We start from the raw sequence: 15,813 nt of genomic DNA, 5'->3' as shown, positions 1-15,813 counted from the left end.
TGTGTGTGTGAGTGCGTGCATGTGTGTGTGAGCGTGTGCATGTGTGTGTGCGTGTGTGTGTGCGTGCATGTGTGTGTGAGCGTGTGCATGTGTGTGTGAGTGTGTGCGTGTGTGTGTGCGTGTGTGTGAGTGCGTGCATGTGTGTGTGAGCGTGTGCATGTGTGTGTGAGTGCGTGCGTGTGTGAGTGTGTGCGTGTGTGAGTGTGTGCATGTGCGTGCATGTGTGTGGGAGCGTGTGCATGTGTGTGTGTGTGCGTGTGTGTGAGTGCGTGCGTGTGTGAGTGCGTGCATGTGTGTGTGAGTGTGTGTATGTGTGTGAGTGTGTGCATGTGTGAGTGTGTGCGTGTGTGTTGAGTGTGTGCATGTGTGTGCGAGTGTGTGCGTGTGTGTGAGTGTGTGCGTGTGTGTTGAGTGTGTGCGTGTGTGTGCGTGTGTGTGAGTGTGTGCGTGTGTGTGTGAGTGTGTGCGTGTGTGTGAGTGTGTGCATGTGTGTGTGAGTGTGTGCATGTGTGTGTGAGTGTGTGTGTTTAAGCTCCTTTCATCATAGAAATGGTGAGGATGAGAAAAATGAACCTCTTATGCCTAAGCCATTGTTAAGCAGATTTCTATTACTTGAAGTCAAATTTTCAATGAGATAAAGGAGGTTACTTATATAATAGGAAGGGAAATAGCAATACATATGATCAAATCTATAGATATAGCTACTGGATTAAAAAACATCTAAATAATGAAGGAATCAAAAAGACTTTTTAAACGTGATGAAGATATTTTGTCATAAATTAAATGCGAAAATTCTCTTAAAAGTAAGATACGAAAGTTATGCCCACTGAAGTCCAGAACAAGACGGGCAATGCCAACATGAAAAATCAGTAAGACAAAGGAAGTGTGAACACTGAAGAAGAACCAAAACAACCATTACTTGCAGACACTCTGCAAAATACAACAATGCAGAACAGTGACTTCGATTACTGGTAATTGCAACAAAAATAAGAAGTCCACAGGATCACTGCAGCAACTGACAATATTGGAAAACGTGAGATTTTAGGATACATTGCCGCAAACTTATACACTGAAAAACTGTTAAGTCATTGCAATATTAAAACTACCTATCTAATATGAAAAGTTTTCATGACATTATGCTGGGTATAAAATAAATTGAAAAACACTATGTGAGACCAGTCCCATTAAAATACTTACTTATATTTTCAGGAAAACTTGGTGTATGCTTTCCTTAACTGGCTAACAGTCACAAAATCACAACATATAATTAATCCAAATGGCCAAAGTTACATCAGAAATGTCACAAACTAAGCTGTCCCTTCCTCAAGGGGAGACCATCAGGATCCTTAAGGGATTTTTTGGTCATCGTACTTGTTCTAAGCCTCATTGTTTTATATAGAGACACGTGGAAGCACTTGATTTATAATTTCAAGAAGAATCAAGATACAGGAGCCCTGCTGCTGTTCAAATGAACTCAGCAGGGGTGCAGAACTTCACAATGAACCTTCTCTCTTCCCTGCTACCCTCAAGCAGAGTCCAGTTGCTTAGCAACTGGATAACCACAGGAGCATATGTGGTATACAGGTTTGCAAGTCTGACATTGGCTCATGGTGAAAAAATGCAATTCGATGGATAGAAAAACAAAACAAAACAAAACAAAGGCAAAGAAGAAGTGAGATGAAAGTCACCTGCATGTACGTGACACATCAACATGGGTTTTATACCTGGGTATGAGGATGTGCTGTCCAACAATGTGACATGGGAAGTTCCTGACATACTGGAGCTTGGTCACATATTTTAAAGTATTATTCTGAGAATGTCCATAGCATCCTTTCTAACAATTATCTCTAAACTGTATTATTCATTATTCCAATTGTTTTCTGTTAATTATACTAAACTCACCTTCTGCTTTGCAATTTTCGTAATTACCCACAGAAAACATTATGTTAAAAACTGTAGGTTTGCCTAACATTTATTTAAGTGGAAGAAATTTTTTGTAAGAACTATTTTCCACTTTTCTTAACCAACTTTATTTCCAGAAAATCCGAGAATCAGAAACATAAATATGAAGACTGAAGAAGTGGTACAGGCCAAAAATGTATTTCAAATGATTTGCATTTGCAGTGGCAACTTTTACAATAACCAAACACAAAACCAAGCCCCTTTCAGACAGAAATTTTAAAAATTACAAGGAAGTGACTTGAGTCTCCCCTTTTGACTCAAAATCATCTCCAAAAAAATGAAAAGCTCGAAGGATTAGAAAGTAAGTTGATAACAGAACCATCCAATGCATTGATAAGTGATCACACTCAATACCTATTAATGCTCCATAGAGTTTGGACAATTAGAGCTCTATCCACTTAAAATAAATGTGCATGAAAATCTTAAACTATTGAATAACAAGCAAACTACTTAATTTTAAAACGTGTCAAAACAAGGTCACTGATTTCTTCGTGTCACTACCTTATGTCTGACCACATATTGAAAAACGGAGAAGAAATCTCAAGGGTCATTTGCTGACTGCTTATCAATTAGATTAGAGCCTCTCTGAATGGGCTGATCTCTAATTACATAACTGCGGAGTGATCAGAGGCAATGTCTTTGCCAATGCAATTAACATTTTTTATGTGAGATTAACAGGATTTGAATCACCTGCATAACTTGCTTACAAGATTAATCTCTCTTGGGACAGTGGTGTTGTTTGCCAGTTGTTTCTGTAAAGTACAGCCCTCAAGTAGTCAGTCTTGTCAATGTAGTTTCAAACTGGCATTTTGGAAAAATCCAACTTTATATGTAGCTATAATAAAATCCAATGCCAAGTCTCGTTATAATTATGTCAAAAATAATCAGAAAGCAAACATACAATTTAACACAAAATACCATAAATCTGAAACGTGGTTGCATAGTATCTCTTAAGGTCCTGAGTTACATGAAAAAAATTAAGTGCCCAGCAAACAAATTTCTCTTTTTAGCTGTATTCAGTCATCGAAAATGGCTTTAAAATTGTCAATGACTGTGTTATAACAGCTATTTCTCAAATGACCATAAAATTTTACAAATAAACTTTGCTTAACATTATAAAACTAGTGTTATGGCAATAATTACATAGGTAGAGTTCTTTAAGTCCTGTAAGACCAAAGCTATGTAATAAAAGGACACTGGAGTTAACCACTGCTTGTAAACCTTATCTTGACTTCAGCTCACCCAGAAAGACCTGCCACCGTGTAGTGTCAATTAAATTGGAAGTCAGATGGCCCTGGTAGGTCTCCTTTACTTTAACTGGGCATGTATGAGGTGAGGGTGGGTTTGACAGTCATGGAATGTGAATTATCATGCCCTTCCAGAAAAAGACTGAATGATAATGATCAGGCTATCTGAATGTGATTAAATAAATCCTGACTGTGTTAGTTTCCTTTTGGTTAGAACTTTCCTTGCCAGAGAAAAATCATCCTATGAAGCAAAGACAAATATAGATAGATCTTCTCAGAGGAAAAAAAAATGCCTCTCTCACCACCTATTAGAGGCAAAGTTTCATGTTATTGCTGATAACATGACATAAGAGTCTAGGTGAGAGCACGGGCTCTGTCTGTTCATTCCACCATTAGTATTTAAGCACTTAAACCGGGCATGGGGACATAGTAGATGCTCAATAAATATACTCAAGAAAGGATTATATTGCCAACAACGATCTTAACACTTCATGTTCTTAATACTTAAATTAATACCATATGCTATTAATAAAATACAGATATTTCTTAAAGTGTGGGTCCTAAGGATCTTCTCTCATAGCATTATCTATGAATACCTCAACTACTCTCAGGTTATCAACTATTGTCTCTCAAAGACTGAAAACCAGCATCACAGCCCCAGTCTCTGTCCTCATCCTCCTCATAATGGTTAGTTCTCAATCTGAACATCATATGGTGAAAATAATCAGTTGGCACAGAGTTTCCAGTAATCTTTTTGAAGAATAACGATTAAATATGAATTAACAAAAATAGATCATGTGCCATTTGAAAAAAGCTTTCAGTGAAAAGACAAAGAACAATGTGGTATTTAGCCTTAGTGGTGGGGGATGGTGGGGAAGAGAAGCTAAGAGGAAATAAAGGCAGAGAAGCATCACAAGATAATTTTACTTTAAAAAAAGGGTTATTAAAATTCTGAGCTACAGCAAAAGAAACTATCATCAGAGTGAACAGATATTCTACAGAATAGGAGAAAATATTTACAATCTATGCATCTGACAAAGGCCTAATATCCAGATGTACAAGCAACTCAAACAACTTTACAAGAAAAAACAAACAACCCCCATTAAAAAGTGGGCAAAGGACATGAACAGAAACTTCTCAAAAGAAGACATTCATGTGGCCAACAAAGATGAAAAAAAGTTCAACATCACTGATTATTAGAGAAATGCAAATCAAAACCACAATGAGATACCATCTCATGCCAGTCAGAATGGCAGTTATTAAAAAGTCAAGTAACAACAGATGCTGGTGAGGCTGCAGAGAAATAGGAACGCTTTTACACAGTTGGTGGAAATGTAAATTAGCTCAACTGTTGTGGAAGACAGTGTGGCGATTCCTTAAGGATCTAGAAACAGAAATACCATTTGACCCAGCAATCTATTACTGGGTATATACCCAAAGGAATATAAATCATTCTATTATAAAGATACATGCGCATGTATGTTCATTGCAGCACTATTCACAATAGCAAAGACATGGAATCAACCCAAATGCGCATCATAGACTGAATAAAGAAAATGTGGTACAAATACACCATGGAATACTATGCAGTCAGAAAAAGGAATCAGATCATGTCCTTTGCAGGGACACAGAAGGAGCTGGATGCCATTATCCTTAGCAAACTACTGCAGAAACAGAAAACCAAACAACACATGTTCTTACTTATAAGTGGGAGTTGAACAATGGTGATATATGAACACACTGGGGTAACAACACACTGGAGCTTCACCAAGGGGCATGGTGAGGGAGAGTGTCAGGAAGAACAGCTAATGGATACAGGACCTAATACCTAGGTGATAGGTTAATCTGTGCATCAAAAACCACTATGGCACAAGTTTACCCAGGTAACAAACCTACGCATCCTGCACATGTACCCGGAAACTTAGTAAAAGTTGGGGAAAAAATAAAATAAAATACAAATTACAAAAACAATACTCTCTGCTACAAAGGAACAGGATGCTATAAGTAAGGGGAATTAGAGAAAAGAAAAATCAAGGAGGTTTAAAATCTAATTAATGAAAACACGTTTGACAAAGAAAAATAAAAAAAAAATAAAAATTTCATTGAATTGTTTTAGTTGAGAGTTTTCAGATTGAGATTGCTCATCACCTGTACAGACAGGAAGATAAAAGAGTGTCAAACTAAGGTAATTTATTGAACCATTTCAGAACACTGGGTTTGTAAAGAGAGTACCAAACATTTGGAAAGAAAAAAAAAAAGCAAAGAAAGAAAACTGATCACATACAAAGATAAAGGAATCAGATCACAGTAGATTTCTCAAGAACATCATGAGGAGCTAAATGATATTAGAGTCACAACTTTAATATTCTAAGCAAAAATATTATTTAAGTCAAATTCCCTAACTAAAGTATAATTCTAAACTAGAACTCTAAGGTTTGGATAGAGTAAAGGAGTTCTGGTTGGAATGTGCTCCAAGCTTCAGCCAAGCAGAAAGAAGCTGAGAACCCCCCTTCTGAAAAGGGTTCACCAAGAAACAAACATGGCAGAAAACAGAAGATCCAACACTACAGATGAGGAAGACAAAATCAGAATCAGGTTTATGGGGTAGACCTAAGGAATAGCTAACCAAGTCAGATTAGGCAGCCTCAGGGAAGGCTGTAGTGAAGGGGACTTAATAGCTAAAGTCTAAAAAAATAGATTATAGAAGATTTTATAGATCCTGTTAGAGATTTCAAGAATTCATGACAGGTATAGACAAGCATAAGTAAATGGGAAAATGGGTTTATTATTAATTCAAAGAGGAACCAAAATAGTACCAGAAAAGAAATATGGTCATAATACTATAACATTCAACTCACAGTCAATAATATTTACATGACTATAGTAACTCAAATTCTGAATATTAAAATAACCAATGTTTCTGAAGTTCATATACTAAAAAGAGAAAAAGAAGGAAAAGTGGAGGTGAGAAGGTGGAGAAGGAGATATAAGTGGGCCAAATCATCATCTTCCATAATAGGAAGATAAACAATGCATGACATTGATACAATGATAAATAGCAGCTTAAGCACATATTCAGAAATATGGAAACAATTCCCAGAAGAACTAGATAAAACAGAATGTTAAATGATGAGAAATGTGTGTGTGGGGGCGAGACAGTGTGTGTGTGTGTGTGTGTGTGTGTGTGTGTGTGTGTGTGTTGGGGCAAGAGATTCCTGTATTTCATTCTAAGTTTTGTAATATTTATTATGTTTTACAAATGTTACACATAAAGTAAGTTTTCATGTATTGCATTGATAAACACCTGAAAATCATTTTAAAATCCACATGTCATTTTTAAAAACCAGTCGAATTTTGGATAGCAGTTCTCTGAAATCTACTCATAATTAGAAACTGAATTATTTACTTCAACTCTACTTTCTTTGCCATCCAGGATCTTTAGAGCTTAACATGTAAACTTCCAGGGGCCATTCTTCAGGAAGGTGTATAGATTAGGCCATAGATGTGAGTGCTATTGTAGACTATGATTCCTACTTCTAATTTTTAGATTTGATAATGCCCAGTTAATTAGGATGTTATCTCATGGCCAAAAAATATTAGAAGATCAACCACAATACGTGATTCGTGGAGAATGGCACAGTAACTTTTTAAAATTAGGTCACATTGATCATATCTTTGACATGACCAAATGACACATTTAAAATATATAATGTTGAAATATTAAACTATAAAACTTCAAAGTCCAAGCCCATTAGAATCAAAATACTTGAAGACTTGAGAAATTCCTTTTCCTAGCAATATGTCTCGGAAAGTAGATAGCTATTATATTGGAAAAAAACCTTTAATCCTTTCATTGTTTTTCTTGGCATTTACAAGTGAATTACATTTCTTGAACAATTAAATGTTACTTTACTTATACATATACTTATTTTTTTGAATAACAAAATGTTACTTGTTCTGTATAACATATCTTAAGGTAAAGATTGAATTGCAAAGGACATTTAAAAACCTTCTGTAGCTACAGAATGGTTATAGTAGCCAGACCTTTAAAAGTGAAATTGCTGCTCCATGAAAATAAAATTGTATGAAGTATAATCAATTTTACCTATGTAAACATTAGGTCAAAACTGATAATATGTAACAATGCTAAAATATAAAGAGTTTTATTGGAAAATGTGTATTAGATGTAGGAGTACCAGCATAAAAGAGAGAAGACCTCTCTATTAATAGTACACTGTTTCTTTTACGTTCTCTAAGAATAAGGAGCCAAGATACAGAAGGGGTTTCTCGGGCAGTTCTTGTCACATCCTTGATTTGGACCATCACTTTCTTTGTTGTTGTTTTGTTTTTCTTTTGGATTTGGATGTTGTTTTCTTACCAGTAATGGAAAGTTAGTTTTTCCCTCAACTTAATCTTGTACTTATCACCCCTCAGGTCAGTTTTGACTAGCTTACACCATCTAATAAACATTTCTCAGTTTCCTAAATCAATTCTGCCAGGGGAACTGCCTCTAGACAAATTCAATCTCTTTGGATGATAGCTATTTTCGACATAATTTAGAAGTTCCCACATAACTCTTGACATGTTTAGGAATCCCCAGAAGTTCTCATCATTTCTTTAGGGAAGGTACAGTAAATATTTCATGAGGATGTCTCATTAGTGGTAAGTCTAATTGCTTAGGTAATGACATTAAACCCTTTCAATTTCCTTCTGAAGGCAGTCTATGCTGCAGTAATACAGCTTTTTTTTTTTTTCTATTCCAGAGTTTGTGGTAGTTACAGAAAAACAGCAACGAGTGTTTCTTTAAATAGAAGAGCTGTACTTGTGGGCTTTCAATGCTAACGTTCAGTGACCACTAATATCATATCTTCCCAGGCAACACTGTATTTTATTCATTACAGAGTGCAGCACATCTTGAGACTCTTATAGAGGACTGCAGGAAATGCAGGGGCAAACTCACACTTGTCTGAGCTCTGCAGGATAGAAATCTACATGCATACTTTGAATAATTTTAGTTTTTCTATTCAATTCCTTTAACGAATTATGGGATTTCTCCTAGCTTTGTCATTTGGGACTTCAAGCTGCTTAGTAGCCGCAGGGAGTGTTACCAGAGATTACCTAGTGCTCAGAATCATTGAAAGGAGAGGTCTGCATTCTGGTACACATGCATAAAGCACAATCTTAACACTTGAAAAATAGCAGAAATCTTAATACAGCTCTTTCTATAGTGGCACTCCCATTACACCATGGGATGGCATCTCCCAAACTAGCAAAAATAAGTTTCTTTAGGGACCTATGCAGGGCTTTGGTGCCACACTTGGGTGTGTCCTGAGTAATGACCACAAATAGGGATTTTATATCATGCACAGTAGTAGAGGATTATTTTACTGGTACTGAAAGATAATTTAAACATCACAATGATATTTTTGCTCTTAAAATATCACCTAACATCTGCAATTGTAAAATGTGTAATGAAGATTGCATATATACACATGTACATACACATACATACATATATGTACACGTATGTGTGTGCATGTGTGCATCTATAAATGTGTGTCTAGACAGAGGTTTGAATAGAACTTCAGTGTATTCTAAAAGAGTGTTTAATTTTTTAGTATATTTAGCGTATCTATTTTCTCCATTTTTCTGTCATTTTCTCTCTCTTTCAAGCTTCCACACTTGCCCTTGTAGTATTTTCCTTCCATTTGTTTCCTTGACCGTGTTTGTCCCCCGTTTTCTCCTTTCTGATACTTTATCCACCATTGATGGGATATGGTTCTAATCAGTTTTTAACCTATTAATTGCATTTATCCAGCTAAGGAGAGCCTTGGTTCTTAAAGTTGAAGGAACATGAATATCATAACAAAATGTCTCATTTTAGGGGTCCTTTTCCTAATTTTGAATTTATATGTGTGCATACATAGTATTTGTTATCAACAGTTGAAATTATAAATGCTTCAGTTGGAATTTCTAAAAACAGATTTTTTTGTACTATACTCTCTGATTTTTAAAAATCCTCACCCTGTGTCTTGCACGTAATAGCTACCTGATAAGTGCATGAGAGTGGAATGAGTGATAAACTTTAGATAGATGTAATATCTCAAATAGGCTTTGAGAAAGAACATATTTTTACCTTTTGACGAGCTCCAAAATCTAACAAATATATGAACAATGTAAGTTAACTGAAGCTTCAAATAATTTTTTCTTTACATCAAAGCTTTTATTGGAAAGACAGAAAACAAGATAATTCTGATTTGTCACTGCTCACCACAAGTCATGAGTAACTGTCCTTATATGGCCCAGGTTTTAATGTTAGTCATACTTAAAAGCAAAGAAAATTGATAAAATAAAAAAATTATAATTTAGAAGAAAGTTTTACCAAAGACAGTCAGCTCTGCTGGGTCACTGTCCCTTTCTCCCACCATATTGGTACCAACACAAGTATACATCCCTGCATCACTTTTCCTGGTATTGGAGATCATCAGTTTTCCACCACGGATCTGTTAAAATCAAAGAAAAGAAAAGAGAAGGGAAAGAAAAGGAACAGAATAGAAAATAAAAGGTCATTAATAAATAATTTTGAGTATTTAAGCATATTTGTTTCCCAAAGGAAAAATCTCTCCCATTATTTTGGCATTTGTAGGTATGCTTTCTTTTCTTAAATTCACCCTCAATATAAGTTTCTATACTTTCTTCATAGAAAATATTTTTTAAGGCAGCTGTCCTCTCTTTCCTGATCCTATTTTGAGTCTTGTGACTGACCCCACTAAATCCCAGTAGTTAGTCTTCACACTGAAATTCATCTGAATAAATTGCTATTGTCATTTGTCATCAGAGACACTGATATACATTTTAAATAATCTAATAAAACCCATCTGAATCAGAGGGATTTGGAAAGTATATATATATATATGTGTGTGTGTGTGTGTGTGTGTGTGTGTGTGTATACACTTTCTGAATATATATATACATATATATATATATATATATATTTAGAGAGAGAGAGAGAGAGAGAGAGGCAGTATTCTGGACACTTAAGAGACAGTAGTAAATCAAATGGTAAAAATCTTTGTCTCCCTAATATTCACATTTCAACTGTTAGTATTAATCATCTTTGTCTCATATTACTTGTATTGAAGAGATAATTCTTGATGAAAATGGCAGGCTGGATAAAAACAGACACAATTTATAAAATGGTAATATGTATTGGTATAAATCATTAGCATCTAATAGGTTCCCCTTCAAGATTTCTTAAATGAGAAGCATTTATTGGCTGATAAAAACAAATGCAATAATATTAAAATATGTATTTGCTAAAGAGAACATTAAAGCAGAGTTAGGCTTTCAGTAAATGTATAACTCAGTTTCTTTTCCAGTTTTTTTTTTTTTTGGTATTCATTTAATTCAATATTAGCTTTACAAGGATTGAGTGTTCTTGAAGAAATACAAGATAAGAACATGTTGGTTTTCTCCATTATTTTTTAATTTCACAGGCAAACACAACTCATGTAGGTTGGCTTTTATCAGAGATGTTTCAAGATTTACAACTTGTCATGCTATAGAAAGGAATTTTCAACTTTTTTTTTTACATAGGCGGAAAAGACCATCAACCTGTTCTCAATTCTGTCTGAGAATTGAGAATAGAATAGAATAAAATGAGAGCTTATAACAATGGCTACGAAGGTCATTTCTCCTCCCCCTTGAAGCTGAGAGCTAGGTAATACGACTTGATTTGACCAATGGAACTAAAGCACATATTTCCCTGGAAGAAAAGTTCTTGTACATTGCGTCTTGCCTTCTCTTGCTGAGTTGGAACCCTGACACCAACATGGGAACCTACTGAACTAGCCTGCTGGAAAATGAGAGATCATAAGGAGGGGAACCAAGCTATCCAGCTGAGAGTCAACCAACTGCCCGACTTGTGAGGAAGGTCATCCTGGATTATTCAGCTGCCAGCACTCCTTTAAATAGGCAAGAGCTAAATGCTATAAACATAAACTACCAATCCTTAAACATAGGCTGATTTTACTCCATCATCAGGAGTACATTTTCATAAACTTGGTACCCAAGCAAGCCCACTGAGAACAAAACTCTCTTTGGTAATGTCAATCTCACAGTGTTAACAGTCAGACTAGTGTTGGTTCTCAGAAAATGATACCCTAAAATGTGGTGCTTTGGCTTTCTGAGCACTTTGCATTAAAGGAAATTGTAAGTCCTCAGAAACTTCCTTAACATCAATGTCTCTCTGACATTCCTTTGTTTCTGTCCCCTCCTTTGCCCCAAGAATAGAGAGGGGAGCTCTCTGAAGTTCCCTTACCTGACTGAGAAAAGGTCTTCCCAAAGAAACACAATTGCCCTAAATCCCCTGTCTGAAATCTCATTAACCTGTAAAGATTAATTACCAAAGAAGAAACTAAAGGTCATTACTATGCCTACTGGACAGACTGTTCAACTATTCTTCTTGGGGTTGTTATCTGAGAGACTTTATCTACATAATAAGAAAACCTTTGTTTGCAGTGCAGTTCTGCCCCTCACCTTCCCAGAACTTGTCACCACCTCTCCCACAGGTCAGAGGAACTTTGTCTCAGGCTATTGTCTATTTGTTGGGCCCATTCATCTTCTATGAAGATCGTTTAATCTTCCTCTAAAATTGCCTACTATCCCCACTTCCCTCATCCTATGAAGAGGGTAATTAAGCTTCAACCATCTATCCCTTCTTTGAGTTTTATACTTTGTATGATTCCCTTGCACTTACATATAAATATTTTTCGATGCTTCTCTTTCCATTAAACTGTCTATTGCCAGTTTATTTCAGCGGACTAAAAGACTTCAATCTTTGAAGGGTGAAGGGAAAAATTCTCTTTTCCTCTATACCAGAAACACATGAATATACATTGTTATCTCTTCCACAACCTATCTGGTTCTGTTTTATGCTGTAATCACACTGTGCACATTGGCCGGGTGCGGTGGCTTACGCCTGTAATCCCAGCACTTTGGGAGGCCGAGGTGGGCAGATCATGAGGTCAGGAGATCGAGACCATCCTGGCTAATATGGTGAAACCCCGTCTCTACTAAAAAATACAAGAAATTAGCCGGGCGTGGTGGCAGCACCTGTAGTCCCAGCTACTCGGGAGGCTGAGGCAGGAGAATGGCGTGAATCCAGGAGGCAGAGCTTGCAGTGAGCCGAGATCGCACCACTGCACTCCAGCCTGGGCGACAGAGCGAGACTCCATCTCACACATACATAAAAATTATATATATAATTTATTTATTATTTATAAATAATAAATTTATTTATTTTTTTATCAATTTAAAATATTTATATTTTATATAATATTTATTATATAATATTTAATTTATAATAATAAATTATTTAATTTTTTTATTAAATTTATTCATAAATTATTTTTTATTCATTTTTAACATTTATTCAAATGATATTATTATCTTAAAATATATTCACTCTCAGTTGTATTGAATATAAAAAATTTTACTACTGAATAATATCAGAAATTTAAGCAATTATATACTATTTCTGCGGGCTGGTTCTCACTTAAAAACTTCACGTACAAATGTTGCGTGGATCCTCTGAAGAAATAAAATGATTCCATGCCATTCCCCTGTTTCTGTGTGTTTCATTTTGAATATTAATCAACTGATGAATCTGATTATAAGTTTCCTTTGAAAACAGTTATTTTTCCGCATGAGCTAACATGCTGAATCAGTCAGCTATTTTGATTTCAATTTTATTTCATATCTACTCAATCTGCTTTTAAATCAATTCATGTATAAAATTTTACTGTTATAAATATTATCTAATTGGACAAACTGGAAACAGCATTGGAGATATTCATCACCTTAAATTATTTTCACTTATAATTTTTGAAAATGGTGCAAAATTAGATGTAGTTAATGTGGTTTATGGCTATCATTTATAGTTTAACACTCATGTACTGCATGGCTAACAGAAGCTTCTGGAGTTTTTGTAAAAGAGCTAAAACATCTGCCGGGCACGGTGGCCCACACCTGTAATCCCTGCACTTTGGGAGGCTGAGGTGGGTGGATCATGAGGTCAAGAGATGGAGAACATCCAGGCCAACATGATGAAACCCGTCTGTACAAAAAACACAAAAATTAGCAGGGCGTGGAGGTGCCCGCCTGTAGTCCCAGCTACTTGGGAAGCTGAGGCAAGAGAATCACTTGAAACCAGGAGGCAGAGGTTGGGGTGAGGGAGATCGCACCACTGCACTCTGGCCTGGGCGACAGAGCGAGACTCCGTTTAAAATAAAAGAGCCAAATATTGCAGGGTAAAGATACAATTCAGATTGGTGCAATTATTAATATTTCATGTACATGGATTTACATAATTTTTGTCTCTTATAGTCTCATCCAAATGTTTTTAAATCTTTTCAAGGCAGTATAAATTGTAATTAACATTCAAAACCAATTGTATTAATAATCAGTTAAAGGATAAAATACATCTCTTTTGTATTTTGAGACTGAAAACTCAGTCTCTCTGGGCCATGATTTTAATTTCACTCACGCTTATTCTTTCTTCCTTGTCATCAATTCGAACTTTGTCTTTTTTCCAGTAGATGGTGGGTTCTGGGTGTCCCCGGGGAGGCTGGCACTCCAAGATCGCAGGCTCTCCAGCTGCCACTACAACATCTGTGGGGTTTTGTCGGAAGTCATCTCGTAACACTGAGGAAACATAATTACAGGAAAAGAAAACTCAGCGACGGTAACTAAAGCTTTCTAGTGTACAAGGTCACTTCAAGTCTTGGTTTACCTTGTTCTAGTAAAAATTGCCTGGATTTTTACTGAGAACATGGCTACATCTGCCTTAAAATATTCTAGAGCCAACATAAATGATCATCAACAGGAGAATGGCTGACTAAATGATCATGCACCTTGGTCAAAAATTCAATTTTAAAAATGAAATAAGTCAAAAAAATGAGAAATATTCATGTACAGTTGTGTGATTGATTTAAAAAGCAAGGTGCAGAACGCTTCATTAGTATGATTCTATTTTCTACATAGAAACTCATGTTTGTGTGTGTGTGTGTGTGTGTGTGTGTGTGTATATATATATATATATATGCATGTGGTTTGTGAGCCCGCAAGCCTAATGGTCTGTGAGGGAAAGTGGGGTGAGAATTCTTTGAGAAAGTCCTTTCTCATGACATGAACAAGATCCACATTGTTTTCATTACACTTCAGAAGACAGACTCATAGTTCACCCTTGCAGCGCACTAGCACCCACATACGCAGGGCTACATTTTCATTCTCTCTGCAACTCCACCTGCCGAGTGACATCTGGGCAGCGTGACATTCAGGGCAGAGATATCCCTTATAGCAGTTTTGCCTGTCTGAAATTTCCTTCCTTTCATTAAGGAGAACAGCAGGTTGGGCCTCCGCTGTAACCACCGAAAATCTGGCATGCCTGCCTCTCCAAATGTCACCTATCTATCTACTTGTGCTTCTCTGCTCCTGACAAGATGAAAAGCCTGGAGAGATGGCTCAGCCCTAGAGGACCGCGTTTATGTGGTAAATCAGAGCTACGTCAATTTTAGGGTAAATATTCCAAAAAGTAGTTGAGATCAGCAAATGTACCATATACTACAACTGCCTCGGCTTTTCCTGACCAGCTTCACTGTTTCTGTGCTTGGACATTCCAACACTGACATGTTTGGTTCCAAAGTACCTCAAGGTAAAATGAACCTACACACACACGCGCACACGCACACACACACACAGACACCCGCACACATCGAGCTGTTTGAAATCAACATTAGGCAGCTTGTGGTAGCCTGGTATGTAAATCACGTGCTGCGAGTGGGGATTAGGTTAAACCAACTGCCTTCCGTGTCCTATAATGAGACCCACTTCAGCACTCTGCTTCTTTGTTGTGCCAAGTCTGTAGGTTAATTGTCATTCTCCAAATAAATGAAACTCCCTGTCCTTAAAAGAGCTCCAGAGAGACAACTCAGTGACTTCTAGGGTTTTTCTTTTCTCGTCTCTTGCAACACATCCTTTAACATGGTTTTCCATCTTAATGAAGTCATGGCCCTTTATGAGATTAGAGAACCTTGCCTCTTACTGAAGGAGCAGTAAGAAATAATTCAGCACAAATTGTTCACTCTCAGTTTATAAGCTGATTAATTTACTGCTTTCACTGCTAAAGAAATGTGTTCCATTTTAGCACTGTGAACTGCGTATTTTTGGCCCCCTTGTCGAACTGGCAAGAAAGGTGTGATTTATATGCATAAGGATTTGCTTCCAAATGGGCTGAGGAAAGCATGTATTTAAATGTGACATTCATGCAACTGATGAGAAGGGGTTAACACTGTGGTTCCCTCTTGCAGGTAAATCCTCCAGGGAGAGCAAGCTGGTGACTCATTTATATTCTAAATACAGAACAGCTGCCTATTTATGCAATGTTAAGAAGTGCAAAAATATGGTAACAGGGTGATGAGCACCCCTACAATATCCGGTACTGGCAACAAATGGTGTTTTGGCAGGCCCTCAATCTGTTCCAAAATGGCACATCTGGCCAGTTGAAGGGCCTTCTCCAGATCTGGTCTCCTAAAAAATGGTATGC

The 15,813-nt window shown here is 36.6% G+C and overlaps 1 protein-coding gene across 1 annotated transcript in view; it reads right to left on the bottom strand.

Annotated features, from left to right (window-relative positions):
- LOC108545127 (roundabout homolog 2-like) overlaps positions 1–13,910 on the bottom strand; it is a 176,818-nt gene extending 162,908 nt beyond the window's left edge. Inside the window, 2 exon segments of the mRNA XM_017896612.1 lie at positions 9,592–9,712; positions 13,756–13,910. Coding sequence (XP_017752101.1) covers positions 9,592–9,694 — 103 coding nt within the window. The 5' untranslated portion in view covers positions 9,695–9,712; positions 13,756–13,910.
- Between the last annotated feature and the right edge of the window lie 1,903 nt (positions 13,911–15,813).

The sequence above is a fragment of the Rhinopithecus bieti genome, unplaced genomic scaffold (genome assembly GCF_001698545.2).
Source record: "Rhinopithecus bieti isolate Rb0 unplaced genomic scaffold, ASM169854v2 scaffold_27898, whole genome shotgun sequence".
In the NCBI taxonomy this organism is placed as follows: Eukaryota; Metazoa; Chordata; class Mammalia; order Primates; family Cercopithecidae; genus Rhinopithecus; species Rhinopithecus bieti.
Note: the sequence above shows the minus strand (reverse complement) of the source record. Positions and strands in the feature narration are given on the sequence as shown.